General features: G+C 43.4%; 1 protein-coding gene across 2 annotated transcripts in view; it reads left to right on the top strand.

The window, feature by feature from the left end:
- The first annotated feature begins 10360 nt into the window (after nucleotides 1-10360).
- The window catches only part of RANBP9 (RAN binding protein 9), a 43818-nt gene continuing 34700 nt past the window's right edge, over nucleotides 10361-19478 (top strand). For both annotated transcript variants that reach the window (XM_072152624.1, XM_072152623.1), the window contains exon 1: nucleotides 10361-10619. In XM_072152624.1, the coding sequence (XP_072008725.1) occupies nucleotides 10472-10619 (148 nt within the window). In that variant the 5' untranslated portion in view covers nucleotides 10361-10471. The remainder of the gene's footprint in view (nucleotides 10620-19478) is intronic.

The following is a 19478-nucleotide window of genomic DNA, read 5'->3' as shown; positions in this document are numbered from 1 at the left end:
GCCCAAAGTCGAAAATGGCACTTTTTTGTCATTAAAAAAAAAAAAAAAATTCTATAAAAAGTGATCACAAGGTTGTACAGTCCTAAATTTGATAACATTGTAAACATCATCAAAATCCACAAAAAACGACACCACCCACAGCTCTGTACACCAAAGTATAAAAAAGTTATTAGCGCCAGAAAAATCCACTGAAAAAATCCCCCCAAAAAAATTTGTACAGGTTTTAATTTTTTTTAATGTATGATAACATTATAAAACCTATATAAATTTGTTATCCCCGTAATCGTACCGACCCAAAGAATAAAGTAGACTTGTCATTTGGGGTGCACAGTGAAATCCGTAAGATCAAAGCCCACAAGAAAACGGCACAAATGCATTTTTTTACCAATTTCATTGCATTTTGAATTTTTATTCCCGCTTCCCAGTACACAGCATGGAATAATAAATACCATCTCTATGAAGTGTAATTTGTTATGCAAGTTGTCACACAGCTCTGGACATGGAAAAATAAACAAGTTATGGATTTTTGATCATGGGGAGTGAAAAATGAAAATGAAAAGACTAAAAAGGGCCAGGTGCTGAAAGGGTTAAGGATACCTGCACACGGCAAGGAAATGAGGACATGTGCTATGTGTATTTTTTAGAGCTTGCAGACATTCTCATTTGCTTCTATAGGCTCATGCACACAGCTGTGAATTTCCATGCATGTGGCGATTGGTTATGATTCCATCATATCATGATTTATTGTACTTACTGTAATATATCAGTCTTTGCGCCTTCTAGATAAGGATAGATTGCTCTTTAAATTGACTAGCACAACAGCTACAGTTATTCACATGTAGTTCATCTGCCTCAACTTCATTACCACTTCAAGGGGTAAACCGTTGTCTGTTGTTTAATGAAACAATAGCTGGTGGTACCTGTAGTCAATGAAGACTCCCAGAGCTCCTAGAAGCTGTAATTTCCATGAGTTTCTGCCAGTCATCTGAGGAACCACCTGGAAATTACTAGAAGCCAGACATAAAGCACCAATGGGAATTAGCCAACTAGCATGATGGTACTTTCTGCAACATTTTAACATGGATATATAGAGAGAGGTAATGGGGGAGGAGAGGAGAGGAGAGGAAGAGCAGAGACCAAGATAGAAGGATACCATCAAGAGAGACCAGAAAGACCATCACCCAGAGATCCAAAGAGAAGATCATTTTGCTGAGCACCATTTTGGCTTCATACAAGATCCAATAAGGAGAGGTATAAATGTAACTTTATCTACAAGGGACAAAGGGTGAGATACCAAGTGTATTGTATGCAGTTTAACTAGTAATTGTCTTCTAGTTGTAGGGAAAAGGAGTGTCTGTTTATTATTACCTATTGTACTCAAAGTAACTTTTATTTTATATAAATTATAAAACCATAAATTTGTGGTGTTCATTTCTTTGCTACATCATCCTAGAACCTCAAGGAATATTTATGACAATATTCTTACACATGTGCTGAGTGCCCGAGACGCAAAAGATAGAGCAGGTCTTATTCCTATATTGTGTCCCAAGAAGGCATTTTCAATGGTCATCGGCATGTGTGATAGCCTAAAGGTATTACTATAAAGATATGACATTACCAAGATTCTACACACGTAACATCTCATGATAGATAAAATCAGCCATGAAGAAGAACGCATAGTGCATTTGAAACGCGTCGCTGAACATGCTTAAAAACGTGTTAAAAATTTGCTCAACAATATATCCATGGGAGAGGAACGCATGGGAGAATGTGCGTCACACTACTCCGTACCCTCTTCATTGCGTGTACTTGACTGAGTAGAGCTTGGCCCGATGCATAATTCCTGACCTAGCTAGAGAAACGGGGACGACTGTATGGTAAGTGGAAAGAGGCACTATTAAACTTATTTCACGTAGTACAAGTACTTAGTGAGCGCACCTTGTACCACCATTTGGAGAGGATGACCAGCTTTTGATGTATTGTGGCGCTGATGGTGGACAATGTAGTCTGGGTTGTAAGTTGGGAAAAATGTTGCTGTTCTGGGTAAATTCTATGCATGCTACTGTTCGTGTCGTATGCTGAGGAAGATTGTATCATCGACATCCCCTGTCAATTTGGAAAAGTGAAGGCTCAAACAGATTCCAGCAAAGGTAGGTGGTATAGAGTGACTGGGTTTCACAATGACTAAAACTGGAACAAAAAAATGCTAATTTAGGGGTAATTGTAACTAACAGAAAAAAAAAACAACTAAAGCTAGCAAAATAGATAAATTGAGAGAAAACACTGAGGCTAAATTGGACAATTCCTGGTCTCCAAGGACATCTAATCTCACTTCAGATAAGAGCCAAAAGAAAGTCTCTACTTTGCAGCCCTTGGAGATTAGAACAAGTGATTTATCTAAGGAGAATAAATGTGGCCCTGCTCCCCCCTGAAGGAGGTGCAATCATAATCATCCCTTCCCTTCTCAGGAGGGCATTGAGGAGAAAGAATATCTTTCCCAATATGATCAGAAAGGGTAGCCTTATAGTTTTTACTAAAAGCGCAGGCCCTGCTGGGCATAAATATTAATCTCCATCTTTAAATGCTATTCTGCAGTGTAAAGCTGCCATTGGGATCTAACAAGTTGCATACTATACTACTATACCATATGCACTTGAGTATAAGAAAACCCGAGTATAAGCCAATGTACCTAATTTTAATACAAAAAAGTGAAAACTTATGGACTCAAATATAAGCCTAGGGTGGGAAAGGCATTGGTCACAGCCTCCACTCAGTATATAGCCACCCAAGCCCCTTGTATATAGCCAGCCTGTGATCCCAGTATATAGCCAGCTAGCCCATTCCCCCTAGTATATAGCCAGCACATACCCCCAAAGTATATAGCCAGTCCCCTGTCTCCCAGTATATAGCCAGCTAGCTCATGCCCTCCAGTATATAGCCAGCCAGCTCATGCTGCTACTAAATAGCCACCCCCTGCCAGCCTATGCCCTCCAGTATATAGCCAGCCAGCCCATATCCTCCAGTATATAGTTAGCCAGCCCCCGCTCCCAGTATATAGCCAGCCAGCCCCTGCTGCCCGCATGTAGCTGGCCTGCCCATGCCCTCCAGTATATAGCCAGAAACCCAAGCCCCCAGTTTATAGCCAGTCAGCCGTTGCTCCCTAGTATATAGCCTGCCAGCCCATGCCCCCTACTATATATCCAGCCAGCCCCTGCTCATAGTATATAGCCAGTCTGCCCATGGCCCCCAGTATATAGCCAGCCACTGCCCCCTAGTATATAGCCAGCCTGCCCATGCCCCCTAATATATAGCCAACCCCCTGCCCAAGGTATGCCATAGCAAACTGTTGTACCTTTCCAACGCCAAGCCCCATCCCCCCCGCAGTGGGCCTTTTCTTTCTTGCGATGCTCCAGCTCCGTGTCCCTGCGTGCTGCAGTCGCATACACCATGACGTGTGTGCTGACATCATAGTCTGTGCACCCCCAGGCCATTGGGGCACACACTATGATATCAGCAAGCAGCTGACATCATGGTTTGTGCAATGGCAGCGCGGAGGGACATGGAGTCAGAGCATCGCAAGAAAGAAGAGGCACTGTGTGGGGCGTCGGAAAGGTGAGTACAGAGTTGTTGTTTTTTTTTATAGACTCGAGTATTAGCCGAGTTAGTTTTTTTCAGCACATTTTTTGTGATGAAGAACTCGGTGTATACTTGGTGTATATATCACTGGGGGGCAGGCTGTGTATACTATCTATGGGGATCTGTATATGGGGGCTGGATTTTAATTAAACTCAGGTGGTCTTATATTGGGTACTGTATACAGGGCGAGATTAAGGGTCACAGCGGTATGGGGCCACCTCCCACAACAATATACCTGAAAAAAAGATACCACATACTTAACCTGTTTCAAATATCAGCCCAAGCTCTAAAAAAAAATATTATCGCCATACTATTATACTAAATGATAATCTATACACACAGACCAGTATTTACCACCATATAGTAACTATATAGGAGCAGACACCAGTCCTGCACAGAGGCTGCAGTGTAATACAATGGGGCTTATTTACTAAGGGTCCGCGGATCGCGCGATGCCAGCTTTCATGCGACGGGGGGGGGGGGGGGGAGGGGGCGTGAATAATATCACCACTACCATTACCACTGCATCATGACTGAATAATACCACCACACAACTACCATTACCACTGCATCATGACTGAATAATATCACCACTACCATTACCGCTGCATCATGACTGAATAATATCACCACTACCATTACCACTGCATCATGACTGAATAATATCACCACACCGCTACTATTACTACTGCATCATGACCGATTAATATCACCACACCATTACCACTGCATCATAACTGAATAATATCACCATTACCATTACGGCTGCATCATGCCTGAATAATATCACCACTACCATTACCACGGCATCATGACTGAATAATATCACCACTACCATAACCGCTACATCATGACTGAATAATACCACCACACAACTATCATTACCACTGCATCATGACCGAATAATGTCACCTATACATTGCCCCCTTTCCCCTATACAGCGGCTCCTCTATATATAACTTACACCCCCTTGTCCCTTATACAGTGACTCCTTTATATACAAGTTGCAACCCCCGTTCCCTATACAGTGGCTCCTCTATATATAAATTACACCCTCTCCCATTCCCTATACAGTGGCCCCTTTATAAGTAAATTATGCCCCCGTAACGGAAGCTCCTCTATATATAAATTACCCCCCTATACAGTGCCTCCTCTATATATAAATTACAACCCCATTCCCTATACAGTGACTCTTCTATATATAAATTACCCCCTGTCCCCAATACAGTGGCTCCTCTATATATTAATTACCCCCTCTCATCGCCTATACAGTGGTTTCTCTATACATAAATTACACCTCCACCTGTCCCCTATACAGTGGCTCCTCTATATATAAATTATACCCCCTCCCCTATACAGTGCCTTCTCTATATATAAATTACACCCTTCCCTATACACTATACAGTGGTTCCTCTATATATAAATTACACCTCTTTGTTTCCTATACAGTTTCTCCTATACAGTGGCTTCTCTAAATATAAATGACCCTACTCCACTATACATTTGCTCCTCAATATATAAAAAATACACCCCCCTCATACACAGCGGCTCCTCCAAATATATATTACACTCCCCTCCCGTCCCCTATACGGTGGCTCCTCTATATATAAATTACATCCTCCTGTCCCCTATACAGTGCCTCCTGTATATATAAATTACAACCCCCATCCCTTATACACTGACTTGTCGAGATATAAATTACCCCTCCTCCCCCGTTCCCTATACAGTGGCTCCTCTATATCTAAATTACATCCCCCTGTCTTATTTACTGGGCCCCTTTATAACAGTAAAATAATAAAGTTCACTCACCTTCCAGATGATCCCCCGCAGCGCTGACAGGATGATCTTCACCCTGGCTCATCCCCTCCAGTGAGGAGACACAGATCGGCCATGTGGAGGACTGAAGGTGCAGGGAGAGGTCGCCACTCTATGGTATCAGTGCCTTAAAGGCACAGGCACTATATACTGTGTGCGTGTCAGTATGGGGCCGCTAATAACGTTTAGCAGCCCCATACTTAGTAGCTGATACCTGTGGGGCCTCTGGAGCCGATCTGACCATATTTACAGGGTCGGATCTACAATGCCAGATGATGGGGCCCCATAGGGAGAGGACAGATCGAGGGGCCCGATGCAAGTGCTCAAGGAATGCCACTGTAGATCCGGCCCTGGAGTTTGGGGGACTATATAAAGGATGTTTTATGTGGTGGGATAGAGGATAATTTATACTTAGGAACATGATTTATTATACTTGAAGTGAATGTGGTATTTTAAACCCTTTACTACCCGCGACGTAATAGAATGGCGGAGAGAGCTCACGGGCTGAGCCCTCTCCACAGACGGTAATTCGGTCGCTCGCGTGCGGTCATCGGTGATCCATTGCTATGACAGCCTCGGGTCTTCCCTTTTAACCCATTCATTACAATGTGTTAACTGAATGAGGTTTTAATTGTAAAATGTATGAAAACATTATAAAACCTATACAAATTTCCCATGATCATAACGACCCAAAGAATAAAGTAGACATGTCATTTGGGGGGCACAGTGAAAGCCGTAAAATCCAAGCCCATAAGAGAACGGCGCAAATGCGTTTTTTCACCATTTTAACAGCGTTTGGATTTTTTTCCCTCTTCCCAATACACGTAATGGATTATTCAATACCATCTCTATGAAGTGAAATTTGTTACGCAGAAAACAAGCCGTCACAGAGCTCTTTACATGTGAAAATAAAAAAGTTATAGATTTTTGAAGGTGGGAAGTGAAAAATGAAAACAAAAATGGGCCAGGTCGTTAAGGGGTTAAGGGCGCCATGTGGAGTTCTGCTGCATGGAGCTGAAGATATTTGACTGTGAGATGTGAATTCAACAGAGATAAACTGTGGCTGAGAGAAATCGTAAAGAAGTCCTCTTCCTGATGGAGCAGATAATCACCTTTAAGGTACTAGATACTAGATGTCACTAAAGTCTGTGTCTGACTACTCGTGTCAGAGCCAGACTAAGGTTGGTGGGGGCTCCTGGGCGCAAAATCTGGTGGGGGCCCCCATTGAATGTAGTCCAGCCAGGGTAAAGCAATTGTTATATACTGCCCCCCCCCAGCAATAACAATATACAGCCTACCCAGTAATCACTATATAGAGCCCCCCAGCAACCACTATATTCAGCTCAAGCAACCACTATATACAGCTCCCCCAGCAATCACTATATACAGATCCCCAGTAATCACTATATACAGCTCCCCCAGTAATCACTATATACAGATCCCCAGTAATCACTATATACAGCTCCCCCAGCAATCACTATATACAGCCCCCAGTAATCACTATATACAGCTCTCCCAGCAATCACTATATATAGCTCTCCCAGCAATCACTATATATAGCTCTCCCAGCAATCACTATATATAGCTCCCCAGTAATCAATATTTATAGCCCCCCCCGTAATCACTATATATAGCCCCTAGTAATCACTATATATAGCCCCCAGTAATCACTATATAAAGCTCCCCAGTAATCACTATATACAGCTCCCCAGTCATCAATATATACAGCCCCCAGCAATAAATATGCGGCAACGTCACACACTGCGCCGTTAGCGGCTGGGCGCCACCATCTTGGCACACCTCCTTATGTTACAAATTATTGTTCCCTCGCTCTGCCATAGGCTTAAGTCGGAAGCATGCCGGATAAGTGCTGAGTATAAGTGCCCCCCTCAATAATCCAGCCCTGACTAGTGTGTCAGGGGCATCATCGAGTCAGGGGCATCATCGAGTGCGGGGGGAAGCATTTTCAATTTTCCTATCAGGCAGCAAAAAGGCTAGAGTTGGCTTGATTAAATGTGGCACAAGGTGCGACTGAGAACCAGAATTCCCCCTTCAGTGCATAACTCTGTGTTGCATAAGGACTAGTGCAGCTGCACCATAAAAGGGTCATACGCGACACAAACGTGGGGTAGGCACTTCTTAAATACCTGTGCAAGAAGTTTGCACTACAAAGATTGTGCAAAGTCTGGCAGAAAACTGTTGCACAGCCCTTAGTAAATGTGCCCCATTGGGTCAGGAAGTTATCTTCACTATCATCATTTGAATGTGCTGATAGACTTTGAAATAAAAAGACTTTCCTGGGGTAGTTAACCAAGTTTACCACAGTAGATAAAAAAAATGCTATTGTCTAGAAATAGGAATATGGTCCTAAAGAGGTCAAGAAGAGTTTAAATCAACACATTTTCACGAATACATCTAGTGACAGGTACCCATAGTGCCGTATTAACTAAATGCCTCTCTTCTTTTAGCTAAAAATGGTTCCCTCCCATTCCCATAAAATCATCTTTATGTAGTTATGTTACATGGCATCAGAGGGGGCTTGTCCTCTACTCCTCCATATGCCTTATGCTTCCTCACTATTTAGCACTTAATTTCATGTGACCAGGCCGATGCCATCTAAGGTCCTTTTCCACTGAAATTTGCCATATCTATACCATGTAGGTATCTGATCACATGAAATCACAGCAGGACAGCAAGGACTTCTAATTCTTATCATTCTCCATGGAGGCATGCTGTGATTTCATGTGATCAGATACATAAATGGGGTAGATATGGCAAATTTTAGGGGGAAAAGGACCTTCGATTACATCACCCTGATCACATGATATAAATGTAAGACAAGGCACGTGTATAAATATGACACAATATCTCCTATAAGTAAACAAAGCTTTATATGTTGAATTTTGGCAGGCAGTCACTAAGTATGTCCTAGCAGTGAGACCTGTCAATCAGCAACAAGGAGGCAGGGCATTGCCCAAGATTTGAAGACATGAGCTGTCAGTCAAAATAAGGGGGAGTGGTTCATTGGCAGCCCAGAAGAAACAAAGAGTAATTTCAGGATAAAAGAGTCAAGTATGCTAATTTGCATATCAGAAAAATAGCTGTAATTGAGGTATAGAGCATCACTAGCAGCTTATTTTAGGTGTTATGGGAAGGACTCGTAACCAGCTGGCATTGTTGGTTTGGGGGGTAAAATTCCATTGGCAGGTCTTTTTTGAAGAGATTTCTTCAGTGACATACAAGTTAGCACCCAATCCACAGAATACAAAAAATAAACTTATACTTACCTTCTCTGGAGATCCTGGTGTCCTGCGGCGCCATCCGCCTAAGCCATGCACCCATTTCTTCATAGGGGCAGGCATACTTCGACAAGTTCCAGACCTCTGGCACTTCCACCCATCCCCTGTAAGATCAGAGAGCTGACATCATAACTCTAGTGTATATAACATATATATATATCCAAAAAATGACATTTTTTTTTGGATATCTGACCTTACATATCGGTGGATCGGGTTTGTTGGAGGCGTGCACCCACCATTGGACTTGATCCATTACACTCACTGTGCTGCTCCACCACTGGACTGTTTGAGATATATATATATATATATACAGGTTCGGACTGGCTTACAGATGAACAGGTGAATCCACTGGTGGGTCCATGAGCTTGGTGAGCCCCAGGCTTTGCATGAATTGAACAGAACCCCCACAGTACATCATACAGATCACTATACAACACATAGCCAGTCAAATTTTAAGTATTTTTTATAAAATGTTTCAGTTTGAATCAAAATTGCATGAAGGCGCCTATGTCTATAAACTCTTTAATACAATTTTGAAAATGGGGCAAGTGTCTGCTTTCAGAAAATATATGGTTTGTTGCGGCTTTCTTTAATTCTATTTGCTGTTATTTGGATTTTATTTGTAAACGTTAAAATTGTACAAATTGCTCTGGTCAATAACGTGACAAAATATCCAGAAATGCGCTGAAAGGGTTAATACCCCTTGGTTGAATTCCCGGATGAAGATGCTTATCATCTATCTCCTGTCTATATATCTATCATCTATCTCCTGTCTATATATCTATCATCTATCTGTCTAGTTATCTATCTCCTATAATCTGATCATTTATCATCTATCTATCTCCTATAAAACTCTCCCCTATTACAGTTTGTTTTACGATACTAAAGGGAGCCTCTTGCTGACTGTGGCTGGTCATAAAATAGTTTTATTTTGGGGCCCCACTTTGTCTAGAACCGCCCTGGATCAGAGAGCTGACCTCATAGCTCATGGTGTATAGATATTATCCAGTATATATTAGCTAAGAGCTGACATCATAGCTCATGGTGTATACATATTACCCAGTATATATCAGCTGAGAGCTGACATCATAGCTCATGGTGTATACATATTACCCAGTATATATCAGCTGAGAGCTGACCTCATAGCTCATGGTGTATACATATTACCCAGTATATATCAGCTGAGAGCTGACATCATAGCTCATGGTGTATACATATTACCCAGTATATATCAGCTGAGAGCTGACCTCATAGCTCATGGTGTATACATATTACCCAGTATATATCAGCTGAGAGCTGACATCATAGCTCATGGAGTATAGATATTATCCAGTATATATCAGCTAAGAGCTGACATCATAGCTCATGGTGTATACATATTACCCAGTAGATATGAGATCAGAGAGCTGACCTCATAGCTCATGGAGTATACAGATTATTCAGTAGATATGAAATGAGTGCTGACATCATGGTGTATACATATTATCCAGTATATATGAGCTGACCTCATGGTGTATAGATTGTATACATATGAGCTGAGTGCTGACCTCATAGCTGCTGCTGATAGGATACAGTGAGCCCCAGCACAGTGCCCCATCCATCTGTATGTGTGACACACACTGTGTGCTGTCCTGTGGGCGGCTCCTCCCGCTTCCTGTGCCGTGTTATGTGTGCTCTGCTCGGCCCCCGTGTGGTTGTGTCTTGTTGTGTTGTTGTGTCTCATGTCGTCTCCTCCTCTGCTCGCCCCTGTAGTCGGGGGATCCCCGGGTCTTCTTCTCTCCCGGGACCCGCCACCCCGAGCTTGGAGTCCCCGGGACAAGTGCAGCTACCTGGGCCTGTCCCACGGTAACCTGCGGGTCCACTACAAAGGTCAGTACGGCACCGGGGAGACTGGATGGCTGCCGGGAGGGGGTCGGTTCTAGGGATTGGGGCTTTTGGGGGGCTGTAGGAGATTTATGACGGTGTATAGACAAGGAATCTCTCTGGGGCCGGGGGCTTGTGTTTACTAGATTACGTATGGCTCCTATAGGAGGACGTGTGTATAACAATGCAGGGGCCCGGGCCCTGTGCACATACGCGCTGTTACATGAGCGTTTCTTAGGGAACCCTGGACTGCCTGAGCTGGCGGATCATAAAGCAGGGGGTGGGGGGATGGGTTGTTTGTGAAGCTGACAGCCTATAACTCCTGCAGTGCTGTCCTCCCTGTGACTCACTGCTAACCACTACAACCACCATCATCCCCACAATATGCCCTGCTAGGCCTCAGCTGACTGTCACATCTCTGCCTGGGACTTGTCAAACAAATGATTCACAGTATTTGCTGTTTGTCTTTGAAGCCCCCCAGATGACACCAGGCCTGGGGGATTGAGTGGCCACATTAGACAGTAGAAGTTTTAAGGCCTCATTCACACATACACAGGCTTTGTTGTAGGGTGATTTGCACTGAACACAGTTTTCATTGTGTGATCGTACACCTTCTAGAGGCTGCTATGCCTGCACATTACACAATCACACGGATCTGCTGTGTCACTAGCCAAAAAAATAATCCACAGCAGCTCAGTGACCCCTTTGGCTGGTATTGCATGTCATCTGCCATCATGCATCTGGTACGTGTGACTTGCCATGTAATCAGATGTTTCTTGGTGTCTGCGGTGCTCAGATATGTGATGAACCCTTTGGTTGTGTTGGTGTAGGCCTATTCGGTGTGATGTCATGTGTTTCCTCTGGGATCTCACAGCTGCAGTGTTATTCTTGCCATTGCAGCAGAAAGGTAGGGCCCTACAGCTCCTGGTGTCGGGGTCAGAGGAGGATTTAGGAGGCCATTGTGCTGGGAGCTTGGAAACTTCTAGGCTACTGAATGCAGCTTCTGAATTATGATCCTGCTTGGGGTTATAAGAGGTCAGGAGAGGCTTTTGGAGGTGACGATCACTTTATGCTGCCCATAATGTACTCCAATGTCTATAAGGACATGCCCTTCCTCCGCTCTCTTCATTGAGCAGGTTAAAGTTTACTTGCTTAGTTTATTTGGCGTTATCTGGCTATACTAGTGACGTGTCATTGACATATACTAGATTTTACATAGGGGTAGGTTGCCTTACTGAAAATGGCATCTTGCTGTCAGTGTTATAAAAAAAATAGTTTTATTCCAAAATCCATGTTAACCCTATAAACACATGTACTAAAGATCTGCAGGAAATTGTAGTTTGTACTGTTAACATGCACCAAAATACACAATTACCTCCAATACTGACTAATAAGCCTCAAAATATCATTGTAATTTTCTATATGGTCAGCTTTTTCGATGGGATTTGTTATTGGGCGAGCTGGGTGTCATACCTGTCTATCCAGTTCTCTAGGCCTAGGCTGGGGCTACAAGGCTCCTTGTTGTCCTGCAACACTTGCAATGTGGTAGTGATCACAGCTTGAAATCAGTTGCTGGTAACTAGAAGGTTGTAAAGTGACCCTTTTCACTTGAATTACTTTGGGGATCACAGGGCGTCACGGCAATCTACAGTTGCATAACAGGAGTTGCTTCCATTGTGTAGGCCTCATTCACATGGACTTCATGTGCACTTGTGATCCCCTGTTGTGGCCCGTTTCACATTGGCGGGTCAGTTCGGCTCACTCCATCAATCTCAATAGTAAATTCCTGCTAGGCATGCAATGGGCATGGGCATGAGCACATAGAAAGTATAGGGCAGTGGTGGCGAGCCTATGGCATGGGTGCCAGAGGCGGCACTCTGAGCCCTTTCTGTGGGCACCCAGGCCATCACCCCAGCATGAAGTTCACCAGACAGGACTCAAAGAATCTTCCTACCATGATAGGTGAATTTGCCCTCCTCCTTTCAACTGCGTTGGTGTCTTTAGGAGGCTGAACGATTGAAAGTTGTCAAAGAACAAGAGAAATTAAATACTGCTTAAATTGCTGTGCTGGCACTTTGCAATAAATAAGTGGCTTTTGGTTGAAGTTTGGGCACTCAGGCTCTAAAAGGTTCTCCATCACTGGTATAGGGGCTCTGTGCTGGCCGCCAGAAAAAATTAATGGGCAAATGGGGCCTCAGAGCAGATGACCACGACAGTGATGGCACACGGCTGCACTAGATACAATACTCTGGGACGATGTGTCAGTGCTCGCAGCCGTGATTTTAATAGACTGTGCAACTGATCCATTAAAAAGCAGAGCATGCCCTACTCGGAGCATGCACTAAAAGTGCTATTTCCTTGTATAATGCTGGGTACGGCAATCCAATTAGATCATGTGCTAGAAATCATGAATCAGTTGCTTCCCCGCACTGGACCGACAGAGTTTACCATCTTTTTTTTGTGGCGCACCTTTAACATAGGGCGTGCGACACAATTTACAAGTTAAATACGGTGCTCGGTCCGAATCCACAGGATAGGGCCTAACTTGCTGATCAGTGGCGGTCTCAGTGATGAGACCCCCACAGATCACTAACACGAGTGGTCCGATGGGGTCCCACGTACCTCCGTCGTACCTCTGTAAGACTAATGGCGCAGACGACGCATGACGGTTCTGCTCCATTAATCTCTATGGGGCTGACAGAAATTGCCAAATTTTACCAAATTATTATGCGATTCCCCCTTTGAAAATCTGAAAGTTAGTCTGTCTGTCAGTCTATGCCCTCAGGCTGGGGCCAGATAGCTTGCCCATAGATCCAATGATGCCTTGTGTTCTCTCTCAAAGTAATTTAGCATTAAAGTGAACCTGTCAGCACATTTTTCACAAATACAGGTAGTGACAGGTTCCCATAGAATCCTAGTAACTGACACCTTTCTTTGAGCTAAAAATTCTTCCCCTGAGATTCCCTTATATTTAAAGGGAACCTGTCACCATGGACCTAATTTTTCACTAAAGACAGATTGTAAAAGCCCATGACACCTCCAGTGCAAATCTGCCTTTCTGCCTTTTCTACGCATTTGCATTACAATATAATTGTGTGTTATAACTTACACTTGCATCCTGACAAAGTCCTGGGGTAGTTACAGGGGCTGGACTTTGGTTTGCATGCATTTCAAAAAACAACATGTGACCTGTTTGAGCTGCAGGCTGTCCTCCATGTTTGTGCTCCTGTACAGCTTGTCCCTCCCCCACTGATGTCAGGTTGACCAGGCTGTGACATCTAAGAAGAAGCAGGAGGTGGAGCTAGACAGAAGCACAAAGGTGGGGGCCAAGCTCTGAGGGGTGGGTAACACAGGCAAGCCACATCTTGTTTTTTGAAATGCATCCAAACCAAAGTCCAGCCCCTGTGACTACCCCAGGATTTTGTCGGGGAGTAAGGTAAGTTATAACACACAATTATATTGTAATGCAAATGCTTAGAAAAGGCAGAAAGGCATATTTGCACTGCTGGTGTGAAGGGCTTCTGTAACTTGTCTTTAGTAAAAATGAGGTCCCTGGTGACAGGTTCCCTTTAACTTTATAGTTATACCTGGTATCTAAGCATGGCTACAGAGAGTCGAGTTGGGTGTTGGCTCCTCGGGCTGAATCCAGCAACTCCTATCTCTGTAGGCAGATGTATTGTCATGTGACCAGGGTGACCTCATCGCAAGTCCTTTCGCATTTTACCATTAGAAAACTGTACACCAGCATATATCTCCTGAAATCACAGCATATTGTATCACATGAAATCACATCAGCCTGCATGGAGAGGAGTAGAAGTCCATGCAAGCTGCTGTGATTGTTTTATGTGGTCAGATATGTACATGGGGTACAGTTTGCTAATCTTAAGTAGAATAAGGAAGTGTGATGATGTCACCCTGGTCACATGACATTAGGCCACACCCTTCGACTTGCTCCAAAGATGCATAGATACCAGGCAAGATTATAACTGATTTTATGTGGATCTGAGGGAAACTATTTTTAGCGAAAAGAAGGGTGTCAGATAGTTACTAGGGCTCTACAGAAACTTTCCACTACCTGTATTTGTGAAAAATACATTTAGTTTCCCACAAGTGAACCCACTGAACACTGCACAGTGCACATACAGGATGTATATAGTGACCAGCCTGGCAGCTTCCATCACATGGAGGAGCAGGACACATGTACAGTGCACATACAGGAAGTATATGGTGACAGCCTGGCAGCTTCCATCACATGGAGGAGCAGGGAATTTAATAAGTGGTAGAAATCCTTAGTACATGACGTCTATAGCCTGTGCTGTGTGAGGACTAAGGGTAGCTAATCTACACAGAGCTGATACTGCCAATGGCAAGGTGGAGGAAGGGAGCAGCATGAAGTGCAGAGAGAGACAGAGACATTTCTGTAGATTTACAGACTGGGATGGAGGGACTGATGGGGAACTGGGAGATCTTCTACCTCACTATTCTGTACAGGAGACGTCTGCATTCACACATCCAGCTCTGCTTCATACACTGTCACATGGCGGCCTTCTCTGTGAGCAGGGAGCAGCAGCTCCTCCCTTCCCATGAAACCGACAGAGAAACAAAGTATAAACAAAATACGACTTCACAGGGCTTATCAGCAGAGGGAGAGGAAGCATCCATTGCAGCTCTGAGGTAATATAAGAGGGATAGCAAGAAAACTCCTGCACAGTAGTGATGGGAATTACGGCTCTTCTTAGTGAGCTGGCTTATTACGCTCTGCTCACTAAGAAGAGCCAGCTCTCTATTAAATATATAGTAGGGCCAGTCAATCAACCCACACCACTCCACTTTTAACCCGATTGTATCGGGTTAAAAAAGGCGTGGTGAGCCGGTTAGGGGCTGGGTTAAGTGAACCAGCGGCTCCCTAAGGAAACCCATCGGCTCCCATAGTTTTGTTCGCGAACAACAGTTCACTACTGCATAGTGGTAACAAAGATAATAGGCAAAGTTACCCTGGTGTAATGTCACCAGAGCACCTCTGGGAGCCCAGTATTTTAATTTATGCACTTCCGGTGGCTCAGTGGTTAGCACTACAGCCTTGCAGTGCTGGGGTCCTGGTTCAAGTCCCATCCAGGTCAACCTCTGCAAAAATTTGTATGGTTTCTCTGTGTTTGCGTGGGTTTCTTCCAAGACCTCCGGTTTTCTCCCACACTTCAAAAAATACTGGTAGGTTGATTTAGATTGTGAGACCCAGGGGGACAGGGACTGATTTGGCAAGCTCTGTGCAGTGCTGCGGAATATGTTGGCGCTATATAAAGGAATTATTCTCATTATTATCATTAATCTCAGGATTATCAATAAAGCTTCATTACCTTACAGCTGATCACTGCAGTCTGGGACTAAAGTAAAACCGAGAGCTTCACCAGAGTTCACAGTGGGCAGAGGCGTCTGTAAGTCGAGTGTCCTTAAGTAGGGGACTGCCTGTGCTGTGCCACTATGATTTGTAATGGCGCCCTTCAAAAATGGCCTCATGATGGAGAGGACAACTACGTATAGGGCATAAAATAATTGTTAGCTATCCAGCCAGAAAACAACCCAACACAATGACAAAGGGCACGTACAAAAGAGAAGAATGAGAAAATCACATGATGGAGCGGAGAGATATGTAATAGGGAGTGGAATAGCACTGGGGTATTCTTACAGATCAGCTAACTGCTTATGACACTAGAGGCAATTTATTTGGAAGTGTGTCCAGCAGTAACAGAGTGTTGTAGGCCTCAACCTGTCATTCCTTCATTTGATCTCACAGTTGTCAGTACAGCTCCGGTTTTTGTAGCAGAAGTGCCAGGGGCTGATTGAGACCGCCATGAGCCCTGGGCTGAATATTATTGCCTCTACAAGTCTGGAATTCACTTCCTACATTTGGTATTAGAACTGAGCTTCTTGGGGAATGGAGAGTGTGTCTATTCTGCCTGCTTTCTTTTGCTGACCATTGGAGGACTGTATTGAAATCATGTATTTGGAGCAGGTACAGATTAATGAGGATTTAAAGGGAACCTGTCATCAGGAGCCTTTTTTCTGCTGTCCCCATAGAGAATAGTGGTCAATAAGGAGGAACCACACATATGGTAGAAAACTGGGCACATGAAAAAGCTAACTAAACAATGATACAAAATGACCATGTGCTATGCCAAAGTACACAATCTTTATTGAATATGAATATCACATAAATATTGTACACCAAACCAAATATCAATAAAAGCATTTAAAAAGGCATGCAAAGTCCTCTATACAAAACCCAGGGGAGGGTAGGGCCCATGATACCGCCCACCAAAAAGCAACACCTCCCTACCCAGCCCCAAACCCTAAGCCTGTCAAATAGCAGAGATGTATCAAAACAAAAAAGTGACCAAGAAATATCTGTGAAGTAGTAGCGTAAGAATATAAGGCACAAATGATAGGTATAGTTACCAGGCAGGCCAGACAAAAGGGTAAGGGGCTGGGAGAGCCCCACGCGTATCGCTACTCACGGTGGCTTCCTCAGGGGTCACCTGCTACTACTTCACAGATATTTCTTGGTCACTTTTTTGTTTTGATACATCTTTGCTATTTGACAGGCTTAGGGTTTGGGGCTGGGTAGGGAGGTGTTGCTTTTTGGTGGGCCGTATCATGGGCCCTACCCTCCCCTGGGTTTTGTATAGAGGACTTTGCATCCTTTTTAAATGCTTTTATTGATTTTTGGTTTGGTGTACAATATTTATGTGATATTTATATTCAATAAAGATTGTGTACTTTGGCATAACACATGGTCATTGTGTATCATTGTTCCCATAGAGAATAGTGTACACACTGCCAAAGAGTTTTTATAGTAGAACTGACTTTTTTCCAAAAAAAAAAAAAAAATGTTTGAGGAAAGTTTACCTTTTTGTATGCAGAACTGTGTCCCTACTCCCATGGGAGTGGCCAGTGAGGAGTGCCCCCCCCCCCTCCCTTAGGAGATTGCTCTGTCATGCATCGATTATTTATTTATTTTTTAATTTAAAAAAAACTCCCTTGTCCCCCAAATCTTTTCTGCCCCCTAAGGAAGTCATACATGTCTGCCACACATCTAACTTATCTTTTTTTCAGGAAAAGCAATGTGGCACAGTATTCTCTATGGGTACATGGGGGGGGGGGGGCATAAAAAGGGCTCTTGATGACACATTCCCTTCAATGGGTAAAAGGTCCTTATGACCATGAAATTGGTGGGTTGTTTAGGTGGCTATGGGCCACCTAAAAGGCTTGGGTCTTGGGCTTCCGCCCAAACCGCCAGTATTATTATACCCTACTAGATGTAGCTTCTAGAACCACAGCTAAGAACCAGAATTGAGTAGCTTTATCTATGTTCAGAAAAGGGGTATTCCTGGATGACTTGATTGATCACCATTTTCCTGACCTGTATAACCCTTGTTTCATAAGAGGTCAGGATTTAGAAGCAGACAGATTAATATCAGTAAGCACGTAAGGTATTAGTTGTCAATGCCATCTATATTTATAACTGGAATGTAAAATATGTGGAGGACAGAGGCTGTCTTTAGATTTCATATCTCCATCAATCTACAGTCTTCCTTCAGTGTATGAAGAGTCGTTTCCTCCAATGACTCTAGTTGTCTATCTTACTTTCTATTTTTTGCAGTGAGAATGTCACCAGTCTGTCTTCTCTAGTCTTTCTCTTTTCTTTTGGGTGATATAATAGTCTCGGTAATGAAGAAGTGGATATGTTATCTGAGTTTTACACTATCCAGAAAGAGGTGTAGGCCAGGAAGCAGGCGCTCATATGACGCTGTCTTGTACTGTTTTCAGTGAATAATGAAACAGGATATTTGCTGCTAAAATGACTTTTAAAAAATATGTAAATGAGCCGGAGGCACTCAGGGTGACGTCACCTGAACTCTTCTTGGTATCGGCAGATTTTAACGTATGCCCAGTTCCGGCGATGCCAAGTGGCGCTCAGGCGACGTCGGCCTGATTGCCTCCGGCTCATTTACATATTTTGAGAAAGTCGTCATTTTATAATTAAATATGCAGTTTCTTTATTCATAAAGAAACGAGCATTTCATGCTGGACATCTACCATCAGTCAAACTGATGGTAGATATCCTTAAATACAATAGGCCAAAGCCATATGAAATTAAAATCGATAGCAGCAGGGACTTTCTTATAATCTATAACTCATTTGTGTCTCATATTAAAGTGACTGTCCAGTCACTTTGCTTGGTGTATCATCAATGGTCTCCACTATAGGCTTCATCCGTTTGTGGTCTGTTTTCTTAATATCTACCTAAATAGGCTCTTTGGTTCATCTTTCATACCACTGCATCAGAATGATCAGATGGGAAGTCAAATGACATCTTCTTTGCCCAACAGCTGTATTTACTTTGCTGACCGCTGTGGAAACAGGACGCTGTGCTGGTCGGAGTCCATGGAGCGAGCACAGTGTAGTGGGCAGCTGCTGCTTTATTCAGAACTGTAGGACTACCAATGAAAAGCTCAGGGCTGTCTTTGGAAGTGCTGTAGAATTTTCTGGTGAATCAAAGAGCATGTGTGTCACTCCATTCTGAATGGGTACAAAGGACTCCCAACTCGCACTCACTTTTTATCGCTTGGATTCCCAGCAGGTGGAATGAATAAAACCATTTGTTTGTATCACTGTGTTCCAAATTATCCATCTATCTTAATATTTTAAAAATTCACCCTACGTGGTGATCGTGTAAAGGGAGAAAGAAACATCCAAATGTGCAAATCACCGCTTTCAGAGATTGCACTGTCCCAAAGAATAAATGGGATTTGACATTTGGACTGCACAGTATAAGCCATTAAAACACCTGAAAAAAAAACAAAAATA

The sequence above is a fragment of the Engystomops pustulosus genome, chromosome 5, assembly GCF_040894005.1.
Source record: "Engystomops pustulosus chromosome 5, aEngPut4.maternal, whole genome shotgun sequence".
NCBI classification, from domain to species: Eukaryota; Metazoa; Chordata; class Amphibia; order Anura; family Leptodactylidae; genus Engystomops; species Engystomops pustulosus.
This window is presented reverse-complemented; position numbering and strand designations above follow the sequence as displayed.